The sequence below is a fragment of the Tetrahymena thermophila genome, assembly GCF_000189635.1.
Source record: "Tetrahymena thermophila SB210 genomic scaffold scf_8254487, whole genome shotgun sequence".
NCBI lineage: Eukaryota > Ciliophora > Oligohymenophorea > Hymenostomatida > Tetrahymenidae > Tetrahymena > Tetrahymena thermophila.
The window spans coordinates 286,398-310,613 of NW_002476262.1; the positions used below are offsets into that span (position 1 = coordinate 286,398).

General features: G+C 22.6%; 8 protein-coding genes across 8 annotated transcripts; 5 read left to right on the plus strand and 3 right to left on the minus strand. All coding sequences in view use genetic code 6, as the record gives it.

Moving 5' to 3' along the window:
• Positions 1–431: 431 nt before the first annotated feature.
• TTHERM_00502180 (RNA recognition motif protein) lies at positions 432–3,210 on the plus strand (the record flags this gene model as incomplete). Its single annotated transcript, XM_001022272.2, has 7 exons — positions 432–578; positions 635–687; positions 752–802; positions 868–1,051; positions 1,116–1,271; positions 1,327–1,735; positions 1,790–3,210. The coding sequence occupies 7 exons, from the start codon at positions 432–434 to the stop codon at positions 3,208–3,210; spliced, it is 2,421 nt and encodes an 806-aa protein (XP_001022272.2).
• A 1,320-nt stretch (positions 3,211–4,530) lies between these two features.
• On the minus strand, positions 4,531–8,428 carry TTHERM_00502190 (ADP-ribosylation factor family protein; the record flags this gene model as incomplete). The annotated part of the gene is made up of 13 exons (XM_001022273.2): positions 4,531–4,714; positions 4,773–5,030; positions 5,107–5,294; positions 5,356–5,542; positions 5,608–5,895; positions 5,957–6,021; positions 6,078–6,179; positions 6,327–6,665; positions 6,786–6,866; positions 7,370–7,521; positions 7,755–7,839; positions 8,052–8,110; positions 8,308–8,428. The coding sequence occupies 13 exons, from the start codon at positions 8,426–8,428 to the stop codon at positions 4,531–4,533; spliced, it is 2,109 nt and encodes a 702-aa protein (XP_001022273.2).
• A 1,153-nt stretch (positions 8,429–9,581) lies between these two features.
• On the plus strand, positions 9,582–11,864 carry TTHERM_00502200 (hypothetical protein; the record flags this gene model as incomplete). The annotated part of the gene is made up of 3 exons (XM_001022274.3): positions 9,582–9,972; positions 10,144–10,751; positions 11,145–11,864. The coding sequence occupies exons 1-3, from the start codon at positions 9,714–9,716 to the stop codon at positions 11,862–11,864; spliced, it is 1,587 nt and encodes a 528-aa protein (XP_001022274.2). The 5' UTR covers positions 9,582–9,713.
• Positions 11,865–12,862: 998 nt separating this feature from the next.
• On the minus strand, positions 12,863–14,729 carry TTHERM_00502210 (tetratricopeptide repeat protein; the record flags this gene model as incomplete). Its single annotated transcript, XM_001022275.2, has 5 exons — positions 12,863–13,180; positions 13,265–13,416; positions 13,573–14,435; positions 14,525–14,571; positions 14,685–14,729. The coding sequence occupies 5 exons, from the start codon at positions 14,727–14,729 to the stop codon at positions 12,863–12,865; spliced, it is 1,425 nt and encodes a 474-aa protein (XP_001022275.2).
• Positions 14,730–15,816: 1,087 nt separating this feature from the next.
• Positions 15,817–17,880, plus strand: TTHERM_00502220 (PX-SNX8-Mvp1p-like protein; the record flags this gene model as incomplete). The annotated part of the gene is made up of 6 exons (XM_001022276.3): positions 15,817–15,894; positions 16,333–16,416; positions 16,520–16,749; positions 16,919–17,636; positions 17,696–17,767; positions 17,827–17,880. 6 exons carry the CDS (start codon positions 15,817–15,819, stop codon positions 17,878–17,880), a joined length of 1,236 nt encoding a protein of 411 aa, XP_001022276.1.
• A 447-nt stretch (positions 17,881–18,327) lies between these two features.
• On the plus strand, positions 18,328–19,384 carry TTHERM_00502230 (hypothetical protein; the record flags this gene model as incomplete). Its single annotated transcript, XM_001022277.2, has 2 exons — positions 18,328–18,719; positions 18,769–19,384. 2 exons carry the CDS (start codon positions 18,328–18,330, stop codon positions 19,382–19,384), a joined length of 1,008 nt encoding a protein of 335 aa, XP_001022277.2.
• A 223-nt stretch (positions 19,385–19,607) lies between these two features.
• On the plus strand, positions 19,608–20,500 carry TTHERM_000502239 (hypothetical protein; the record flags this gene model as incomplete). Its single annotated transcript, XM_012799249.1, has 2 exons — positions 19,608–19,664; positions 19,712–20,500. The coding sequence occupies 2 exons, from the start codon at positions 19,608–19,610 to the stop codon at positions 20,498–20,500; spliced, it is 846 nt and encodes a 281-aa protein (XP_012654703.1).
• A 415-nt stretch (positions 20,501–20,915) lies between these two features.
• On the minus strand, positions 20,916–23,881 carry TTHERM_00502240 (methylcrotonoyl-CoA carboxylase subunit alpha; the record flags this gene model as incomplete). The annotated part of the gene is made up of 13 exons (XM_001022278.3): positions 20,916–21,014; positions 21,078–21,308; positions 21,370–21,531; positions 21,596–21,766; positions 21,827–21,957; positions 22,008–22,472; positions 22,524–22,650; positions 22,707–22,914; positions 22,976–23,022; positions 23,081–23,161; positions 23,285–23,415; positions 23,547–23,647; positions 23,814–23,881. The coding sequence occupies 13 exons, from the start codon at positions 23,879–23,881 to the stop codon at positions 20,916–20,918; spliced, it is 2,022 nt and encodes a 673-aa protein (XP_001022278.1).
• Between the last annotated feature and the right edge of the window lie 335 nt (positions 23,882–24,216).

Genomic DNA, 24,216 nt, shown 5'->3' on the forward strand with positions numbered 1-24,216 from the left:
CCTTCAAATGATGTTTTCTCAAAAAAAATTTTATTTTTTATAAAAAATTGGCATGGTCTACTGGTTTTTTTTATATCTTACAAATGATATAAATTTAATTAAAATTTTATAAGATTTTTATAATAGTTTTATTTTTATTAAATTATAAATTTTATTTGTTTAAATTTTTATTGTTAATTTCATTATCAAATAAAAATTATTAATCAGAAACCAAATAATCAATTAAACAATAAAAACGATTCTCTTGTTTATTTATTTTAGTAGAATAAAAAACTTAATTAATTTATTAGTTCTAATCAATAAAAAAATAAAAAAATAATTAATAAGTAGAACTACTTAATTTCAAGTAAAGCATTAAAGTCCAAATAAAGTCTTTTTGATAAATACTAAGCTCTACCTATTTAAATTTTATATTTTAGTGAGATTAGCTAATGAGTGAAAGCGAAGATACAGTTATATGTAGTTATTTATACTTTTATTATTTGTTATAAACAGTTTAAAAAGGTAATCAATAGGTTGTTCAGCAATCTTAATAGGAGTAAATATCTTATAACAGCCCTCTGAAACTCAATTAAAAAGTAATTTTTTTAAACAATTTTATATTTGATTAGTATATAATTATTAATAATTTTAGTAGGAAGATGATGATAAGTTATTTTATGCTAATAGCAATTCTTTGAACAATAAGTATTCGTATTTTTTGGTATTAATCACCCATATTCATTTACAATTATTTTTTAATAAACTTTAGAAATCTACTAGCCAAAAAGAAAATGAGCTCAACTCAATAGCATAAAAGACCGTAATATAAATATATACCTATAAATTTAATTATTGTATTTAAATTTATTTTTTTATTATTCAAAGCCACATAAATTCAAATATAGCTGATAGCTCTGATTAATTTGATTCGTAGAATATGGATAATGCATGTTAAAATGTATCTAATAATAATTAAATACATAATGTTTCTCATCTCTCAAGAGTACGAGTTATCAAGAAAAATTTAGTATATGTCATAGGTATAGCTCCTTAATTAGCTAATGAGCAAGTAAAATAATTTGTTAATTCAAAGTTATTTGCAATAGTAATAAGCAATTAAAAATAATATTTAGATTTTGCAGTCTTACCAGTACTTTGGATAATATGGAAACATACAAAAAATTGTTGTCAACAAAAACAACATATATAATCCTAAAGGACCTAATGGACCATCTTATAGCGCATACATAACATATACTGAAGAAAAAGAAGCATCTCTTTCTATACTTGTATATATTATTTAATACAAAATAAATTTGTTTATAAAGTATCTATCTTGAAAAGGGTGCAGAGAACTTCAAAATTTTTGATAGAATAATTAGAGCCTCTTATGGAACAACGAAATATTGCAGCTTCTTCCTGAAAAATTTAGATTGCCCTAATATACCAGATTGCCTTTACCTTCACTCATACGAAAAAGATGATGACTACTTCTCAAAAGATGAAATGGTCAGCAATAAAAATATATTCATCGATCAACAGAAAATAGCTATTAAACATGTTAAAAAATATATACCAGAAATATTGAGTGAGTATTAATAAAATAAAAGTTTTTATGAGTCTCAATCTCATATCTTTGCTCTACCAAATCTATCAAAAATAATAGATAAACTAAAAGAGTATTCCGCAATTACAAATGAGTAGTATTTAGCTTGTAGAGAATATTAGCAAATCCCAAATACTTTTGTTTTGAGTATTTTTTTTAATTAATTTTATTGGAAATTTTAATTATTTTTGGAAAATATAGGTTAGTTTTTGCCAAATGTAATAAATTAGCATGGATTAAATAACTCTTACAGCTCTTTTATAGCTTAAAACACTGTTGTACCATAATAACCGAAGTATGATTATGACTTTAAAGTACAATAAAGTTCATATTTTAATCCGTTTTCTTAAAATCAAGAAAGTCTCACTACAACAACCTCTAGTTGCTTTAATAGATAACAATTTTATTATCAAAAAAAAAATAATTTCTTGTCTTAGAGTGCTATGAGTATAAATTAGGGTATTTATAGCAATGCTACTTAAAATTAATCACATTTTTCTTATTATTATCCTTCATCTCCTCCTATTAAAACATAATATTTTACAGCACAATAATCTTAAAGCGAGTATTTAAACACAAAATATTGTTAATATGAATTAGTTAATCAAACCCCTTAAGTTACTCCATTTGAAATAAATGATCAATAAAGTAAATAAGATAGTGCTTAATAGAAAATTATCCAATAAAAATTTGATAATTTTCCACATCCTCACCATAATAATTTTAATATTTATCAGCAAAATAACGATAATTTAAAATTTGTTTAACCTAACGATGACAAGTCAAACTTTAGGCTCTAGTAAGACAATTCAAATATGAGTAAATAAGAATTTTCAAAGCTTAATTACTCTTATGAAAAAGATAAAATAGCTGAGTTGACTTCTGAAGACACAACTTAAGTTTCAATGGAATGCTCTCAAGCTGATAACAATTGTGCTTCTCAAAATTAGGAAAAAAATTTTAAATCTGAAATTGAAAGCTATTCAAACAATTAGTATTCAACTTTAACTGAGACAAATAAGGAGTTAACAGACACTCAAAGCTAATATAGTATCGAAGACGATCTTAATGCTATTTAATCTGAAACTTTGTAGATTTAAAATAGTAAAGAAGATTATTTTCACAAAATGCTTAATAAAAAAAAATCTTTGAACTAAATTTAAAGTCAAGTTGCTCACCTTTCTAAAAAATCTAGTCACTCAATAAAATCCAATTACTCTTTAGGAGAATCAAATGAAGAAGAAACAAATAAAATTTAAGAAATTTAACTAAATTAAAAATGTGAGTGTGACTCTTTACCAGTTAAAGGAGAAGGAAACAGCATATCTTAAAATAAGTTTGATTCTGGAAGTAAGACAATAAACCAAAATTACGAACTTATTGCTAATTTTTGGGATGAATAAAATTACAAAAATAAATAATAACAAATTCTTTTAAAACAGCAAAATAATTGCTTAGGATAAGAGTCTGAAAACGAAAAACATTAATTACTTGAGCAAAAAATAATACAAGATTAATAAAACTAAGAAAAAAATCCATTCTATTATTATGAAAGCGAGTAAAATAGCTTTTAAGAGCTATGTTCTGGCTTTAATACGTTTGTTTTAACTAAATTTTATTGAATTATTTCTTATATAAAATCTACCATATTTTTACAACTTCTATAAAAATAATCAATGTTTGTTAACCAAAATACCTAAAAGCTTGATTTACAATAAGATCTCACATTACAATTTTTTTAATTTGCTATTAAGTTTTTTATAATTTCATTATATGGTCTTAAGTGACTTCATCTATTTTAATGTATGAGAAATTACAATATATATATTTATTAGAAATATTATTTATAGATTTTATTAGACATTTAAATACATAAATTTTATTTGATAGGTATTTATTTTAATAATCCTAATGCCAAAAAAATTTACTTTAGAAAAATTGTTATTTATTTATTTATTAAATGGATTAAATTCAAATAATTTTATTTATTAAATTCAATTAATTGAAGCATATTCAATACTCTAAAGCAATATTAATAAATTTGTGTTTAGTGAATAGGCTTCATATTATAATTTTAATAAAAACTAGCAAATATTTGGCTAATATATAAATTAATTAAACATGTAAATAAATTATTTAGATTAAGGATTCATTTGCTTAAGATAAATTTCAAAAAACTTAAAAAACAAATTAAATTGCAAAAATAGAATCCATCCATCCATAATTTAAATGGTGCTTTTCTGAATTTTAAAAATAATAAAAATGTAAAATTAATAAATTATGATAAATTTTAATTGAAATTAAGTATTGATATAAGAAGGAAATCTTCTCAATTTAACAATAATAAATAAGACTTTGTTTAGTTCTGTTGTTAATTAATTAAAGACTACTTAGAGTTTTGTTAGAGAGAGAAACTAAATGATCTAGAATATCTACAAATAAATAAGATTATAATTGCTATCAATATAATCATGTTCAGTTAATATTATGTAAAATTTTATCATTTTTTAAAGTGAGTTTTCATTCATATTATTTTGCGAGCAAAGGTAAGGAAGGATATTATAATGTAGTTTTTTAAAATATAAATTCATTTATCATACATATCACCATTAACTCATGTTGTATCTAAAAATAGAAGTTTGTTTGTATGATTGTTAGTTAGCTTTTTTGACGGTTTCTAACCAATTCAAAACAATGATTTTATTCTATGAAGCTAATTTCCATAAAGAATTTATAAATGCAAGTTATAATTCAAAAAACCATTTATATCCTTGGGATTAATATTTAACAAATCATAAGGTAGCAGTAAGAATCTTTGTTTATAATAAAATATCTTGAAGCAATTTATTTCTCTTCTCTATATTTAACTCTAGCTTGTTTTTTTATAGTTAGCTTAGATATTGAAATGTAATTCAAATATTGAAATATTTCTCTTTTAAAGCTCAGAAACCCATTCCTTTTTTAAATTGTTATAGAATTTGCTTGAGAGAAGATTTATTGACCCACAAAACAATACCTAGAGCCCCAAGAATTCCGCCTCCAACTAAAATATGATAGATATTTTTTCTGAAAAAGTTGTCTTGGGATTAAATAATCTAAATATAATCTCTGTGTAAACCCTTTATTCTTTATTATTATTTTTTTAAAAGTAATTTAGTAGAACAAAATTAACAAAATAAAATACGGCTTTTCAATTAGATTATATATTGATTTATGAAGAGATTCAAAGTCATCTAAGCTCTTTAATGTACAGAGCTCCTTGGAGAACTACTTAATGTTAGGGTTCAACTAATCTTCTCCTCCTTTGTTTGATAACTAGATAAAGAATTTAGGGCACTCATAGAATTTAGAATGATGTTTATCGTATTTAATTTCATTTGCTTCTTCAATAAGTCTTAAAAGCTAGGCTTAATCTTTAAACAATATGCCAATTTAGTCAAACCTTTTTATTTTTATTAAAAACTGCTTAGAAAATTAAAAAAAATAAAATTAATTTAAATTTAGTAATTTTATCTCACTTTCTCATTATTTTGTTTTCTTATTCTTCCTATTACTCAAACAAATCTCTGAGGTCGTTCTATCTTGCAAAGGTGAAAATGATAACTTTCTTTTTACCATTTTCAAATTTGATATTTGTTACAAAATCTGTAATTTTAGTGATAACATCTTTTTCATTTGATTTTTTATATTTTTTTAAAATTGTAAACTATTTTTAAATTATTTTTATTTAAATTAATTTTTGATAAAATTATGTTTGTTAATCTTACTAATTCATCTGAACAATCATCTGTACAGACTAAGCAAACATTGAAAACATATCTTTAGTTCATTTTTTAAATTTAACTAAAGCAGTTTGTAGTATTAGTTATTAAGAATGTCTCTTCCAAAGATCCTTGGTATCCTAAGTATACCAATTTTTTGTAAACATCAAGGTAATCTTCCCTTGTTTTGTAGCTAATATATTTTAGGTAAATTATGTTAAAAGTCTAAGATAAAGAAAGATAGTAAATAAATAATACGCCCAAAGGTTTAGCCATTCTTCCTAAATTATAAAATCTTTATTGGTAACAATAGGAAGGAGATACTAAAAAGGATTTTCTAATTCTCCTTATTTTTCATCTTTGAATGGGTAAGGGAAGAAAATATCTGTGATATTTTTTTTGTAAAGAACTTATCCAATCAAATCATCTGCGTTACTTTTTCTGTCTAAAGCTGAACCAAATCTCTCAAAACATTATCTAGTTAAGAATAAACGAGCTTTTCCACTTAATTCTACAGTTTATCCATAATCTTAGTTTACAATAAGCCTAATTTTTTATAATATAAGAATTAATTAGTATAGTAAAAACTGGATGAATAGTTGATTACTAATCTTTAAACAGCTTCTTATCTAACTCTAGTTTATCGTCATAATTGAAGTGTCTTAAAATAGCCTAAAAAATATTAAATAACACAATTAGATAATATTTTCTCAAGATAAATTAATTACCCAACAAATTTGCATTTTTATTAGTTCAACGCATTTCTTTTAAAGTATTTTGAATCCTTCAAATGTTATTTCATTCAAGTTTGATGAATTTTTATCCTGATTCTGTAAATAAAAGTAATAATTAAGCAAAGTAAATTTTGTTTAAAAGCTTAAAAAGAAATTAGTTTATATTATAAATAATTAATATAATCCATTTAATATTTTCTTTTTAGTTTTTGAATTCTAAAAGAATGTTATTATTTATTTTACAATAACTTCGTCTTCTCTGATGAGCTATTTAATTCCTTGAATATCATTTCCAGATAAATCATGAGAAAATACTTCAAATTATAAGTCTCTTAATTCTTCATCATTCCATTTGTTGTCATTATCTTTATCACAAATACGGAAAATTCTTGCTAAAGCTTTTTCAAATTTTGGAGTAATTGTTTTTTCACGAATATCATACAACGGAGATAATGGGAACAAGACTGCTCTATGAGCCCCATAAATAACATCAGATATTGACTAATAAAGTAAGGCCGAACACTCAAAACCCATCTAGACTTGTTTGAATTTCTTAATCAAAGGAACTATGACCTTTTCTATCTAAATAATTATAGCATTTAATATAAAAATATTGCTAAATTTTTAGTTTTTTATCTCAAATTAATTAAATTATATTTTTATTGCTATTTAATTTTAGAAAAATAATATATTTTTTATTACTCTGTTTCCATCTGGAATTTTATCTTAGCTTTGAATTTCATCAAGCATGTCCCTTTTGTTGCCAATAATAATAACTGGAACCTATTTTTCAAAAATAAATTGAAAAAAATTCAATTAATTATAGTAAATATTCTAATTTAATTTCATAGTAAATCATTTAGATCATAAATCAATCTATCTTAATTTTTTGTTTTTAATATTAAAAAAAACATTTTTTATAAAAATTTGATAAATTAAGTCAAAAAAAATATTTTTGATGCTACCAAAGCTAAAAATAAAATTAATTTAACTAGCAAGTAAGCATTTATACTTAATGATTTAATTTATTATATTTTTTAGCAATAAAATTAATTGTATTTTCCTTTAAACCAGTAATATTAAGCTTTTTTCTAATACTAATAACCCCTAATAAACCGAATTAAAACCTTTATTTTGCTTTATTAATATTTTTAGCACTATTTTCCTAGCTAAAATTCCATTTTTAACGATAAATAAATAGAAAATGTTTATTGCTTCATAGTTTCTAATTTTTTCTTTTCTATGATATACTTTTTAGTTTAATTAAATTATATTCTAATTTTTACATTTGGGTTTTCTTTCTCAATTTACTTCATCCAGTTTTTTTCCATTGATTCAATCGTGGAGTAGTTAGAGAGATCATAAAGGAGAAGAATAACCTGGGCTGCTAAAACTTCTTCCCTAAATTTAAATTCATTTTCTTTTTCTAAGATATTGCCTTTTTTATAAATCAAAAGTGTTTAGATTTTCTAGATTAAGCTGATTAATGTAGATTAAAACCACTAAAATTTGCTTAAAATGCTAAAAAAATCAATCAATAATGAATTAAACTTTGCATTTCATGAATCATTTGATTGAAAAGAAAAGCTTAAATTAGATTGGACATAAATAATTTGTATTAAATGAGCAATTCATTGATATTTGAGTGAAAAATTTTTAAAATTTATATACTAGGAGTATCGATTAAAACAGTTTAAACTTAGAATGTATGGAGAAACATCTCTGAGAAAACAACTGGATCTATAACAGGAGGAATCTAATAATAGTTTAAATAAAAATAAGTAATTATTGTGAGGCAAGTTAAAAGTTTAAATTAGAAAATATCATATAATATAGCTTTGTATATTCAATTTTTAAACTTTGAAATTTATTTTGCATTCTACAAAAATATATTATTTTTAGGGATATGGCGCTGGCAATAAGCTTTATACTAATTCTATTTGGCTATGATTATTTAAATTAATTAACTTTGTCAGGCTGATTGTCAGAAACCAGAGAAGTGATCCAAGAAGTTTTTCCAACTTAAGCTATTATAAATTAAAAAGAAATAAATATCTGTTATTTCCATTTTTGTTATTTTGCAAGGCTATTAGTTAGTCTTATATGAATATCATGGCTTATATTGAAGGATTATTTGATATATAGCAATGTATTGTTTTTCAGATATTAAATGAAGAACTCTTGCAATAAATAACTAAAGATGAATATTTAATAATTTATCAACCATCGCCTAATACTAAAATGCGAATCTTTCTTTATTTCATGATTCTCTTTCTAAAGCTAATTAATTAATATAATTTCTCTAAATTAATTATTGCCAATAAGAATCTTTCCATTGTCCTCATTCAATAATTAATATAGTGAAATGCGTACTCAAATCCCATACTTTGCAAAAATATCTTTCTTAACTTTTCCATTGTCAGTATCAAATGTTAAATATCAAATCAAAACTACATCTTAATATTTATTTATCATAAATAAAATTGAAATCAAAAATAATAATTTTTATAAAGACTCAAAAATATTTTAAATTTATCAGCAACTATCTCTTTTAAGTCAACTTAAATAATTTTTAATTTAATGAATTCATGAAATAGATTTAATTGAAATACCAAAATTTCTAAAAGAAAATTCTAAAATTAATTTAATGTTTAACTAATTAAAATTGAAAAATAACAAATAAAAAAATACATTTTTTTTTCACAATAACAAAAACTCATGAAAATATGAATAAATAAAAATAAAAGACTTTTTTAAATAAATCAATCACGAATTATTTACTTTTAATTTGATTAATCAAATAATCTCATAAATTTAAGTTTATAAATTTGAATAAATTTAAAATTTATTTTACCTTATTAAAAGTAATGAATCTGTAATTAATGAGCTAAAAAACAAGTAAAACATTTAAAATTAAACTACAAATCATTTTAAATTTTCTTTTATTTTTAACTTGACATTTGCTAACATTTTTAATTATAAAAAAATAATGTAAAAATTATAAATAAATTTTATCAAATAATTTATAAATTTTTAAATTATTTATTTTATTTCAATTCTAACATTTTCTCTCTTTTTATTAACTAAAATAACTTATCAACTCATTAAACTATTTATATTAAATATTCTGGAATTAGTTTTTTTTAAATGATTTTTTCAGTCAACTTATCTGATAAAAAATATTATAAATCTTTATCCATTTAAAATTAAGTAAATTAGCATTACTTTAAACGAAATGAAATATGAATTACTTTTACTTTGTTTAAAAGTTGTTAAAAATTAATGATAAAATGTTTAAACTTCTAAATTATATTCTTAAAAATAAACACTGTGTTAATATATAAATGTTTATTAAAGGTTTTGATTTTTATTATCTAAAATAACTAATGAAACATCAATCAAACTAATAGATTTTGCAAAAAAAAACAAAACAAACCTTTATATAATTATATAAATGCTTTTTGGAAAATTAAAGAGCTATTAACAAAGATTAGTTATAAATAAATTAATAAAAAAAAAAGAATAGTTTTTTCCTTTATAGAACATATAAGTTAGGAAACTAATATACAATATTAATAAGGGCTACCTTTAAAGATAATTAGATAAAAAATACTTAATAGATTGTTAGTTATGTCCAGCTTTTAGGAAAGATTTAAAGGCAAAACGTCAACAATATCAAAAGAAGGCGTGATTCCTTCATTAGATAAGCCTCCAGTCTCAAAAGGTTATATTTAAAAAGATCTCTCAATCTAATAGTAAGATAGGTACTAAGGAATTAATGACTATCCTCAAAAGGCAAATAACTAAAACAATTCTTCAAGAGGTATTTAGTCAACCTCTTCTAATCCCTCAACGAATACTCCTATTTCTAACTCTAACCAAGCATCAGGTAAACTAATATTCACAATTTTATTTAAGATAAAAAAATTGTTTTGGCTTCTCATCAAAAGAAACTACCAGTTTTTTAATCATTGTTATTTTGATTGAAGCCACAAGATATCAAATGCTTACAACTTTAAATTGAATAGTTTTTAAGATATTTTGAATAAATATTAAATAGGATCTAAAAATAATTAATAGTATGTAAAAGCTTATGGGAGTGAAGGCGTAGTATTGAATAAATAATAATAAAGCAATTCTAATTTTTCAACAAGAAGTGAATAATCAAATAAATCGAAAATTTCTATCTCCTAAAAACTGCAATATTAACAGCAATAGAATGACCCCTATAAACAGACAAATCCGTTTAACTTAGATATAATATAACTAATGGCAGGAGGTGGTAATCTTTAGCAAAATCAAAATTAAAACAGTAGGGACAATATAGGAAGCAATAATCATTAATAATATTTTAGCGACAACAATATAGGATAGTTAAATAAATCTAACTAAAGATAAAACTCTAATAATTTGTAAAATTATCATGCTTCATCGCACTTAAATATCTAAAATAATGGATTGAATGATATAATTAATATTTCAAATGATGACACTAGCACTAATTCAAAACTTAAAGGTCAAGCCAGAGGAAGTAAATCTTCTGCTTACACATTAGAAAAAAATACAAAAATTTAACCGAATTAAGCTAATTTGCCTAATCAAAATTCTTATCACAACCCTTATACTAACTACAATCCATATACGTTAGATGCAATTGAAAATATAAATGTAAGCACATTTTTAAATTATTTTTACATTTTATTTCAAAATTTCTTTGGTTTCAATTAAAATCATACATAACCAGTGAAATACTTATTTCCTAAACTTCTAATTGATTTTGATTTTCATAAATTAAAAATATTTAAAAAGCTGTTTTTGCAATTTAAAAATTATTTATTTACTTCAAGTTAATAGCTATTTAATTACAAACAAAAAAAACAAATAATAAATTTTTTATCTAAAAAAAAAAACAAAAAAATATTTATTAACAAAATGATTTTATTTAAAAATAAAAAAAATAAAATAAATGAGGAATTTTATTTATTTATTTATTTAATTTTGGTTATGAATATTTGTGTTTTGTTAATTTTTCAGATTAATTTAATAATTTTTTTTTAAAAGTAAAACCCAGGGAAGAATTAAAAGAATAGCTCATCACCAGATATATAGAGATAAAACAGGATACTAAAATAGTAATAAAATAATTTGTATAACTAGGAATAAGAAGCAAATGTATACATTTAAAGTTATGTACCGTCTTTTGCCTAACATCAATCTACTGATAATAGTAGATAGCAGTAGTAACAACAAAATATAATTAATAATAACCTAAACAATTCAAAAAAAAGCCAGTCAATAGAATACCCTGTTGTTCTTTAGCAAAGAGGAGGCTTAGGCGCTAATATTGGCACAGATGATTGGAAATAAAAAAAAGATTTGTAAGATAAAAAATTAGAATACAGTAATTAAGTAAAATATTTTAATTAATAATAATTAACCAATCTTCCTCCCTCAAACTAGAGGAAGCCTAAGCAAAAAGAAGAAGAGAAAAAGATCTCTTCAAGAGATAAGGCATTAGAGTTTTCTAAAAATATACCAAAGCCTAAGGCAAAAACAGATAAATAATTTACTGAAGAAAGTAGTAATACAAAATAATCAAATAACTTCTATAACAATCCAAATAGATATAGCAATGATTCTAGCCCTTCAAACTAAACAAATACAATATAAAGTTAAAATAGTAATGGATATTCAACAAAACAATATGAGTCTGATTTGGAATCTCTTGAGCGTTAACATTTAGAATATTTAAATAAAATAGAATAGTTGAATATGAATTGAACTAACGAAAATAAAAAACTTATAAATAAATAAATATATAAATTAAGTAATTAATTTAATTTAATTTTTGACAAATAAATTAACACAATAATCAAAACAAACTAAAATAAATTATAAATAAACTACTAAACAATAATTTAATTAAAATATATAGCATTGATTCATCTGTATGAATAAAATACTCAGTTTAAAAATAAATTAATTAATATTTAAAAGTGCTTTTATTTTTAAATCTTAAAAAAATAAATTGAATATTATTGGAAAACTCATATAATTTAAACAATTTCTATAAATTATTATCATTATTTTAATATTGGTAAATTAAGTCTATAATTAGGATCAATTTTTTTAAAACTTAATCATTATATTTGTACAAAACAATTATTTTAAGAAGAGTTTTGACGCCTTAGTTACTATTTAGTCTATAAAAAAACTATCATTTTTATTTTTTCTAAAAAACAATTATTTGGATTATTTACTGGGCTTAATATTTTATAATTACATTTATTTTCCAATTTATATAAAGAAAATTTTTATTTTTACAAAAATAAGTTTATTTGAACAATTTTTAAAAAGATTTTTTTCATAATTTACCTGAAAATAATTACATAAAGTTATAACTTTTAATTAATTCTCAAATAAGATTTTTATGTTAAAAATTTTAATTGTGTTGTGTTTGCTATTATTTAATATAAACATTTTTACTAGAAAATCCTTACTTATGTTAAAGATTACTTATAAAATGACATATTTGGATTAAATTTAAATAAAAATATTAAATTAATTTTTTGTTAAAATCATTTATTTTAAATAATTTTATGATAAACCATTTAAAGATAAAATTTTATAATACAATTTTCGTTTTTGAATTAAAAATTTTGAAATTGAAGAATAATTTTTGGATTGTATTTTACTTTTAAATGCTTGAAAATAAATATAGCAATATTAAAAAAGAAAAACTTATATCAATTTATATTGAAAGGCTAAGATATATTTTATCAATTTATTGGAATGAGTAGATTTATTTTTTAAATAATTTATTCACTTTCTAAAATCTTTCCTTTATTTTTAAGATTTTTGGAGAGTTCTGATAAACTTGATAAATAATCAGATTTATTTTGCTTAAAATAGATGTAATCTCTTTATGATAATTCTCTTAAACCTAACAAGTCATTCACTTCTGATCTGTATAAATAGTACTCTAATTGATTTGGATTTATTTCTAGAGCTTTGTTAAAACAAGCTGAGGCTTCCAAGTTTTCACCTAACTTAATTAGGCATTATCCTAAAACTGACAAAGCTTCATCGTCATCTTTCTAAATAAATAAATAAATAAATAAATAAATAAATAAATAAATAAATAAAAGATATAGTTCAGTATAAAAGTCAAAAAAATGTACCTTAAACAAAATATATTTTTTTAAATAAAATGAAGATTCCTGATATTTGCATAAAGAGAAATATGTTTGTGCCAAAGATTTATATGCAAAAGGTGTGTAATTTTCTTACTACATACACTTCTTTAAAAGAATCTCTGACTCCTTAAATTTACCTAGATTTTAATATGTTTTTTTTTATTACTATAAAAAATTAGAAATATATTTTTTGCTTCGAATAAAGTTCGATTATAAATAAAAGTTTGACCAAAAATAAATTTTAGTTGTTTTTTAAATATGCTAAATATTTTTTAAAGTTTATTATTTATTACCAATGATCCTTTTAGTGTCACCCAGTAAATATAAGCAATCGGAGTGGAATGGAATTTTTAATATCAAATTTTCTAAAAGAATCTCAGCTTCCTTTAAATTATTCTATGAAATAAGATACTTAGATTGAATAATTAATTTAGAGTAATCTGGTTAATACTATTCTTCAATATCACTGTAAATATTTTTACTTTACATATTTTTCTCTAGCTTAGAGCTGTTGTTTAGTAAGTCATTTTTTATTTTGTTTGATAAAGGAACTAGCTTAATTTCTGTTTTACCTTATTAGGGCTAATTTCCTGTTGATATATTCTTTAATTAACCATAGATATTACTCCTACTTCTAAAGGATATTTTTTCTCTGCCGTCTGTATTTTTATTATAATTTTATGAATTTTAACTACCCTTAAAACTTTAACTTAGAGGGAGAGATTAAATACTTCTTATTTGATTAGACTCTTATGAATCGTTCAGCATCAAATAACTATTAGGATTGTATGGAAAATTTTAATTGTTCTACAAATCAGTCCTATTATTTCCGTATGATTGTAGCTTTTAGCTAAAACTATTATTTCTATATTCCTGCTGTAAACTATTTGCATTAACAAATTCACTATCTTTTTGTATTGAGTTTTCTTGGAGGTATCTCTTCTGTGATTCTTAGATTTTATAGTCTAATAATCTTTCTTTGTATTCATTTTATTTTTATTTCAACTCATTTAGGCTTTACTCTTTTTATTTTTACTGTAAATGTCTTTATTCATTTTTTTTTTATGCAATATAATTTATTTCTGCTATTCTCTCTATCTCTTTCACTCTTGGATCAATCACATCAAAATTGTCCTTGGCGTTATAAGATTTTTCTCTTTTTTTATAAGGTGTGAATTTTAATAAAGGAAAACTTCTATTATAGAATATTTATCCGCCAATTAGAATACTCTACTATATATTTACCTTATTGAGAGATCATTTATATAAGCATCTTTCACAGATGTTGCGTTCTTTAAATATAAAAAATCTGTAACAAAAACTCAACAAATTTTACATAATTATCGAATATAATTTTTAGCTTAAAAAGTAAAATAATATTTATTATAGAAAATCAACTGTTTACTTAAAAATAGTATTTTTATTGCAAATATTAAGACCTATAATCCATTTTATTTATTTATTTTATGTAAGAGTTATTGTGAAATTAAATAAAATTTAATAAGCAGAAAATCTAGATTTTGTTGTGCTATAATTACTATCAACCAATAAATTTCAGTTGTTGTATATTTTGAAGAAATTAATAAGAAAATTTATCATATAAATTTTTATAAATTTGGTGGTTTAAGTTTTACTTCGTCCCCCATTAGTACTACAAATTTTAGTAAATAAAATTAATTGGATGAATAATAGTATACTTTTAAACAAAAAGATATATTTTTATATCTCAGTAATTTTTTTTTAACATGGTAGTACCTTTACCAAAAAATAAGAATAGCAGATAACTTTTTAGTTAGTAAAATTTTTTGAAAAATGAATTTTCTATTTTTAAGAATGAAACTTTGGCTATTCTTTAAACAGTAATCAGATATTTTACCTATTGATATCATAAGGTAAAAATATGTAGAACATCTTAAACTGGTGTAATATCAGTAGGAAAAAAATTAAAATAGCAAAAAACAATAATTAATAAGATTACAGATATTCTTTATTAATTTAAATTAAAAATATTATTTATAATTGAAATGTCATTAAAAGGAACAAACCAAAGCAAAAATGAAGCATTAAAAATATCTTTAATATTTTGGATTTGATAGGGTGAAAGAGTAAATCATTTAAAATGATCTTCTAATAATGTGATTTTGATAATTTGAAGTTAATCAAAATATAAATCCAATTAGCTTATTTCAGGCTAACAAATAATTTTGTAAGCTGTATCCATCCATCGTTCCATAATTAAGACCATAGAAAAGATAAAAGATAGTAGCATACAAAGATTGTAAATAAAAATAAATACTATATCTTTCGCAAATTATAATTTTTCCTGATGTCTGTAAATGAAGATAAATAATATCTAATTTGTAAATTTTTACAGAAAACAAGTTATCGTCTATCCAAACATCAAACTAATATCATTTGTACTTAAAATCTTTAAATTGCAGACAAAAATTAATAATAATAAATAATTAAATATTTGAATAAAATAAATAAATAATTAAGAAAACTTGAAGATAGATATAAAAAACAGATAAACTAAAATGGAAAATATTGAAGATAACCAACCCAGATAATTGTTTTCTGACAAGCAAGGAAATATTGAACAAGATAACTTCCAAGTATTGACATTTACATATTAACTTTATTTTAATAATAATTTTAAAAAGCTAATGGTATCAATCTGTCAAAACATACCTTAGTCAAATTATTTAATGCAGTTTTTTTTGCATAAAAATCAGATTTAAGAAATACTAAAATCTTAAAAATTACTTTGAAAATGAGAAATTTAGTCAATGATGTTAGTGATATCATTGAGAAGGTTGAAAATTTCATAAAACAAATACCCTCTTTCTTTTATTTTTATAATTGCTTTCTAATTCTTTAAACCAAATTTTTAGCATGCTTACCTGCAGCTGTAGGCATACATGTTTCAAGGTTATATTGAAAAAAATATATAATAGAAATAATATCACTTCTTATCCACATATTTGAAAAAGCTCTTTTATGTTAAAGTGTTTTTAGAAATTAATATCTTATTTTTCTAAATTAAAAAATAGATTACTGTCCACGTTGTAGATCCTATCGTTAAGAAGGAAGGTGTTTCTTAACATGTTGTCTATACCGTTAAGGGTGAAGATAAGGTAAAAAATTTATATTTTAGCTTGATTAGAATTCTCTAACTATTTATAATACCTCGAATTCTAATACTCTAAATAGTCTAATAATAATATATTTTAATTATAGTTAGGTACTTTTGAAGTTATTAGAAGATTCAGTGATTTTGATGGTTTGAGAACTTATCTCTAAAAGAGATGGCCTTCCTGCTATATTCCCCCTATCCCTGATAAAAAGTCTGTTGGTAATATGGACCAAAAGTTCATCGAAGATCGTAGAAATCTTTTAGAAGCTTTTGTAGTAAAGATTACTGAATTAAAGCACCTTTGGTACTCAGAAGAATTCTAATTATTTATTAGGTAAAGATATTAATTAAAAAAGTATTTTCTTAAGCAAATGAAGATGTGTTGATTTTATTGAATTAATAAGTAAAGAAAACACAAGCATACTTGATTATATAAATTAAATTAGCAATTAAAATAAAATTATATTATTTTAATTTAATCTAAATATATATTATAATTATAGAGGTACTTAATCTGATGTAGAAAAGTCTTTAAGCAAGCTTCCTGCATAAAATAACCAAGAATTAATTCAAAAATACTCAAATGCTTTCATGTATTTAAGTGGTAAGGAAATCAACCCTTCAATCGAAGGTAAGATCGACTCTTTCACTTAATACTTAAAGAAAATCGGTTCTTTGCTTACCAACTACAAAGAATTTGCCAAGAATACTTTAGAATTAAGAGAAAAGGACAATAAGCAATATGAATTATTCATTTCTTACCTTCTTCCCGAATATGAAAAGAACTGCTTCACTGAATACATTGGTGCTGCAAATGATGGAAAGCTTATTTTTGCTTAAAATACTGATCAAAAACTTAGCTAACTTATCTCATAAGTCAAGGAATTCGTTAGCAAAGATGAATTAAACTCTCTTTACCAATTGATTAGATAGGAATGCAAGGAAATTAAGGCCTTCACTGAATGTATGGACTCTAGAAAGGCATTCAAAGAATCTAAGGAAAATTTGCATAAAAAGCATAGAGAATTAAAAAGCGAAGAAAGTAAAATTATATCTGGTAAGACTTCCTTTAAAAATGTCTTCTCCAAGAAGAGCAAGGAAGAAAATGCTTAAGAAATTAAGTAATAAATTGAAAACACTGAAGCTGAAATTTCAAGAGCTAGTGAAATTTATGATATTATGACTGTCGTTCTTGGATATGTTGAAATAGATAGATTTAAAGTAAATAATTGTCAGAAATTAAAAGATATTAATAATTCTTCTTTTTAAAATCTTAATAGGCTGAAAAGGAAGCTCTTTACTTCACTACCGTCAAAAAATTAGCTAAATATGAACTTGAATTTTCTAAATTAGTAATTTATTTCTTATTAAAATGTTATTTTTTTTTAAATAATTATTTTATTAAATAAAGAGAACCGAATTCTGGTCTTATATCTTAGAAAACCATAACTTAAGTAGCATTTGAAAAAATGTACCTAATGTTTCTTATAAAATTTTAATCAGATTTAAATGTTTATGAATAATCAATATTCAAATAATATTGTCAAAAATGTCTAAGTTTAAATATATTTTCGTATGATCTTCTAAGTTAAAATTAATTTTAAATTAAACTCTATTTTAAAATTCTAAAACTTATTCAAAATTAATTATTTCATTAAAAAAAAAATAATTGATAGCTATGCAAACTAAATGTTAATGCTGATTAATTTCTCTTTTTTTTATAAAAATGCATTATAAGAAAATATCAATTTTTTAATGAACAAAAAGATATGTTTAAATAATAATTGTTATGTTTGTTTTAATGTATTAATAATGTATTCAATTTATAACAAAATTAAAATTAAAAAAAAATTTGCAGATTTTCATCAAGAATAAATTCATTTAAAAATTAATTTGAAATATAGAATTGAAAATGGAAAACTAACTTTTAGAGCAGTTTAAGAATTATTTATATTAATATCGTTATGAAGAAAACGAGTACATTTAGAGCATGTTTTTAGAAAGATCGTTTAAGTATGTCGAGTTAGAGTATAAGGATTCGTTGACAAATAATAAAATACTTAATTTTCCTGTTTATTCAGCTTTGTGTATCAATAAATAAACAGCTGCTATATGTTTATTTGATATATCAACTATGTTTAATATATTGTTTCCTACATAAAAAGAAAAAGATGAATTTGAATACCTAATTACTAGCTAAACAGCTGTATGCCCTTGTTGCAACGAATAGATTTCTTTCAACTTTTTAATATATGATAGTTTTTTAGCTAATTTTCATGAATAAATCTCAAAAAAATAATCATAGTAGGTATAAATAATATGCTATTTTATATTAAAATTATTTTTTTAATAGATTAAATGAAGCCCCGCTTCTCAAGTTAGAGAAAATTAGAAATTAGAGTTCAGTAAAGTATAATCTGGTCAATAGTTAGCAAATTGAATACCAGGGAATTGTAAAAATAAATGAAAAAGTTAATCACTTCTCAATAGACCAATATTAAAGAATGTAGCACGATTTAGAAAAAGAAATTGATTAATTATAAGAAAAAAAGGATTATCAATCAAAAGAGAGTCAGTAGTAGATTGAATCAGAGATAAAATTAAGATAAACGATTCAAAATATAATTGCTGATGAGCATAATAGAAAAGCTGATGAGCCTTCCACTTACTTAAAATAGGAATAACCTTTTAGAATATTAAAAATTGGTTAAGGAGATGGTTAAGAATATAAATCTGTTTAAAATAGTAAAATATATTTTTTTGCAAATAATAAGCTATATATAGGCTAGTCTTAGCTTTATTTATTAAAAAGATTCTAAATATTCAATCTCTATATCAAAAGAAATGAATAAGCAATAGGTATTTTTTCTTTACAAAATAACATTTTTAGATTTTAGCAATTGATTTTCTTTTATTAAGAAATTAGAATAAAAAAAACTAATCTTCTTTATAATTATAAATTTATATGAATAGTTCCTTTTAATATGAATGATGATGAATTTAAAAATTTTAAAAGTTTGCTTATCTATGATGCTATTATCTTGATTGTAACGGCATCAAAGATTTATTCGCTGTAGATAATAAAAGGTTATGAAAATGAAAGTGATAAAAACTAATTGCTAATCGAAGAGATTTATTAAATATAAGATTTAATCTAAAACTAAAACAGAGTTCCCTAAATTTGCTTCATTAATGATAACTTATACTTACTAGATTATTAAGAAGAGACCTAAACTTTAGTTTTTAAATGTATTAAAGATTTATTAATATACCCTGAATTTTAAGATGTTTCTTAGCCCTAAGTATATCTTGAAATTAGTGATTCTAGCTAAAATGAAAAAGTTCTTCTTTTTTTAGATGATTTTACATAGGAAATAATATTGTTAACTCCTGATCAATATTTTATTTATGACATACAAAAAAATAGCTGGTTAGAAAAAGATCTGTAATTTCAAAAAGTACATGGTGTTTCAGATAAACTTAATTTTAAATTTTATGATTATCATTAAGATGAAGAATATAACAGTAAAGGAAAAAAAATTTAAAAAAACTATAACATGCCTGATAATAACTACGAAGAGTAAAAAAACGTATATTTTATAGATGAAAGCGATGATAGTTAAGATGATGATTTGAATATTTAAGATATGCTTGAAAATATATTTGAAAATTCTCACTAAATAAAAATTATTAACTATAAATAGAGGAAATTCTTCATTTTAAACATAGAAAAAGGATTCATTTATAAATTAGATTTAAGAAATATATAAAAAAATAACATAAATACACTAGATAAAGTTGAGTGTATCATTAATTTCGATATATCCTCCTAAAACATTCTATACAAAGATAAACAGTTTTTTTATGCTATTAAAATAGAGTAAAAAGACACTGCGGAGCTTGAGAATTAAAACAATCTTCAAGGACTTTAGGATTTAGAATTATAATTAGAAGAAGAACTTAAAATATACGATATAATCATACCTGGATTTAATTCAAACGAGTAGTAATATTCAACTCCTTTCTATAAAAATTCAGTTTTATGTAAAGATTTTGCAATATTTTAAGTTTAGAAATTTGCTTGATAGAATAAGTAATAATAAAATTAGATTAGTTGAATAATTTTTTATAAAAAATAATATATTTTTATTTATTAATCTATATATCTATCTAAATATATCAAAAAATAATTAATTTAAGGATAATTTTAAACTAAAAATAAATTAATAAATAAATTATTATTGTTAAGGAAATTTATGTTCCATTTCTAAATATTATTGAGAAAAAATAAAATATTTACTTTGGATATTTTAACTAATAATAAAATTTTTTTTTGAATGAACGAATTTTAAAACTATTTAGCCAAATTTCTTAAATTTATAATGACACAAATAAACAATAAATTAAAAATAAAGAATTCCATTTTTTACGGATTTTATTATTCATATCACATGATTTATTTATACAATTAATAACTTCCTTTTTGAATGAATGAATGAATCACTCTAATTCTACAATCAACTTACCAGCTTGAACGAATTCGCCATCTCTGAATTTAACAGCTTTAACAACACCATCCTTTTTAGCTTTAATTACATGCTAATTTAAAAAAAATTTTATTATTACTATTTTATAATATTTATTTAAAAAATATGTTTTTACTTCCATCTTCATTGCTTCAAGGATGACAATAGGTTAGCCAGCACTAACTTTATCTCCTTATTTAACATTTACTTTAACAAGAGTGCAAGGCATAGGAGCTTTAATAATGTTAGGGTCTTGAGTATCATTTGAAGTAGAAGATCTGTTTTCTACTAAATTGTTTTCGAAAGTAAAGTGAAGTGCATCACCAAACTCGTTAAATACAACACAATCTTCACCTCTGATAAGGAACTATTATTTAATATTTATTCTTATTTTATAATTTTCTAATATTAAGTAAAAATTTAATTACATCTGTGTTAACAGTGTTTTCTGAGGAGGTAATATTGATTTGAGATTCAGTAGTGAGAGTGTAAGCAACATTTTCAAATCTCTTAATAACAGTATGCTTAGAAGGATTTTTAATAGTTATATTCATCAAACCATTTCCAGGATATTCAACATTAACTTCGTACTTTAATTATATGTTAAATTATTATCTTATCAATTATGTATGATTTTTAAATTTATTTATTTACCTTTAATTCGGTATTGATAAAAGCTGCAGAAGCCTTTAAGATAAAGTTTTCAGATTTATGATGATTCAATCTAAAGTTTTAGAGAGTTGAGTGAAGCTTAGTATTTTTTAAATTTTAAGAAATCTTGCTAACAACTGCACTCATGATGTATTGGTTTTCAATTTTAGTAACCTATTTAAAAATTAATATTTAAGCTAATTTGAATATACTTGTTTGTTATTTGTTGATTACTTGTTAAAGAAGATCCTTTTTGTGCTTCTCAATAAAACCAGTATCATATTCACCCTTCAAGAAATCAGGATGTTGACTGCATGTTCTTAAGAATCTCAAGTTTGTTGGTAATCCTACAACCTTGTAGTCATCTATTTGATAATATTTATATGTAAATCAAATAAAATTTTATTTCTCTTACTTAAAGCTTTGTTAAGTGTTCCGATAGCAGCAGATCTATCCTTACCCCAAACAACAAGCTTAGCAATCATAGGGTCGTAGAAGATAGAGATGTCATCACCTTCTCTTACACCACTTTCTAATCTAATAACACCAGGTTCCTCCTTAGGCTCTCTAAAGAATTCGAGGTTACCATTACCAGGAAGGAAATTATTGTAAGGATCTTCAGAATAAATTCTTGCTTCAATAGAATGACCTCTAATTTTTAACTAATCTTGGGTCTTGGGTAATTTTTCGCCTTAAGCAACTCTTAATTACCATTCAACAAAATCTTCTCCTGTAATCATTTCAGATATAGGATGTTCAACTTATAATCTTGTGTTCATTTCCATGAAGTAATATTGATTTGAAATCAAATCGAAAATAAATTCAACTGTACCAGCATTATAATATCCAACAGCCTTAGCAGCATCAACAGCACTTGAACCTATATTAATTTTATTATGATTAAAAACTTATTAAATTCAGCTATACATACCAATGCTATTTCTGAGATCCCAATTAATATTTGAAGGAGCTTCTTCAATGACTTTTTAATGTCTTCTTTAAATTGAGCAATCTCTTTCAAACAGATGTACATAATTGCCATGATGATCACCAAAAACCTAATTATCAATTAAATTATTTTGAATTTGTTTTATAGGTTTTTAAATAGGCTTACTTAAACTTCAATATGTCTTGGCTTTTAGATATATTTTTCAATTAAGACTCTGTCATCTTTAAAAGCTTTCAAAGATTCTCTTTTGGCACTTTCTAAAGCTTCAAAAAATTCGCTTTCCTTAGTAACGATACGCATACCCTTACCACCACCACCTAAGACAGCCTTAATTAATACAGGGAATCCAATAGAACGAGCTTACTCAAAGAGGCTTTAATTTTTAATAAAAAATAAATGAATAAATTTTTTAATTTTTTTATCTATTTAATTACTAATCTTTATCTTAGTTTTCTCCATGATAACCAGGGACTACTGGGACCTAATAATATTGAATAATTTAATTCTATTCATACATGGAAATTTTGCATATTATTTACTTTTGCATTAGTCATAATGATTTTAGATTCACTCTTAGAACCCATTTTTCTAATTGCATCAGTTGGAGGACCAACAAAAATCTAATTTTTTATAAAAAAAGTCAGTTGAAAATTATTCTATAAATTTAGTCATGGTAAAATAATTAATTCTTGCTTCTCTTTGATCATAGACAAATATAAATTGAAGAAAGAAATTTGAATTACAATTTTGTTTGTTGTACATTCATCAGCAAAGTCTGCATTTTCTGATAAGAAACCGAAACCAGGATGAATAGCTGAACAGTTAGAGTCGTGAGCAATTTCTATTATCTTCTATGAATTCAAATAGCTTTACACTTTATATTAAGAAAAAGATATTTTAAAAAAATGTAGAATGAAAATGAAATATTTTTTTTTAATATTGCATATAATTTAAATATTCTGCATAGCTTTAATTCTAAATTAATAATGATGATAGTAATAATACATGAAGGTGCAGGACCAACTCTGTAAGCTTGATCAGCCATGCTAACGAATTTGCTATCTCTATCAATATCTGAATAAATGGCTACTGTTTTAATACCCATCCTATGATTGATTAAAAAAATTTTATTGTTTAGGGCTTCATAATTTACTAATCTAAATTATTAATCGCAAATTCTCCTTGTGTAAACAAAGTATTTTAGAATAAGAAGTAGGCTAAGCAATTTCTTTATGCGATTAAAAAATGATTATCAAACTATTTTTTAATTACTTCTTAGCAGTACGAATAACTCTACATGCTATTTCACCTCTGTTTGCTATAAGTAATTTATTGATCATTTATTTCCACAGTAATATGCGTATTTTTAGTTAATCTTTTTATTTTTTTTAATGTTGATTTATTTTGATTTTGTATCCTTTAAAAAAGAAGATATATATTATCAGAGTTGAATTTTAACTGTGTATATATATATCGTATTAAATTTTTTATTTACTTATTTATTTCCTGAAAAAATTCTGAATTTTTCTTTTTTGTCATCACAATTGTATGTATATTTAAAGCTTGATATAAGATTTAATATTATGTAGGAAATATCCTAAGAAATCAAAAATACATCCTGTTTTTGTTTTCTGGTTATGCTTTTGACTTCAAGAATAACTGAATAAAATCTAAG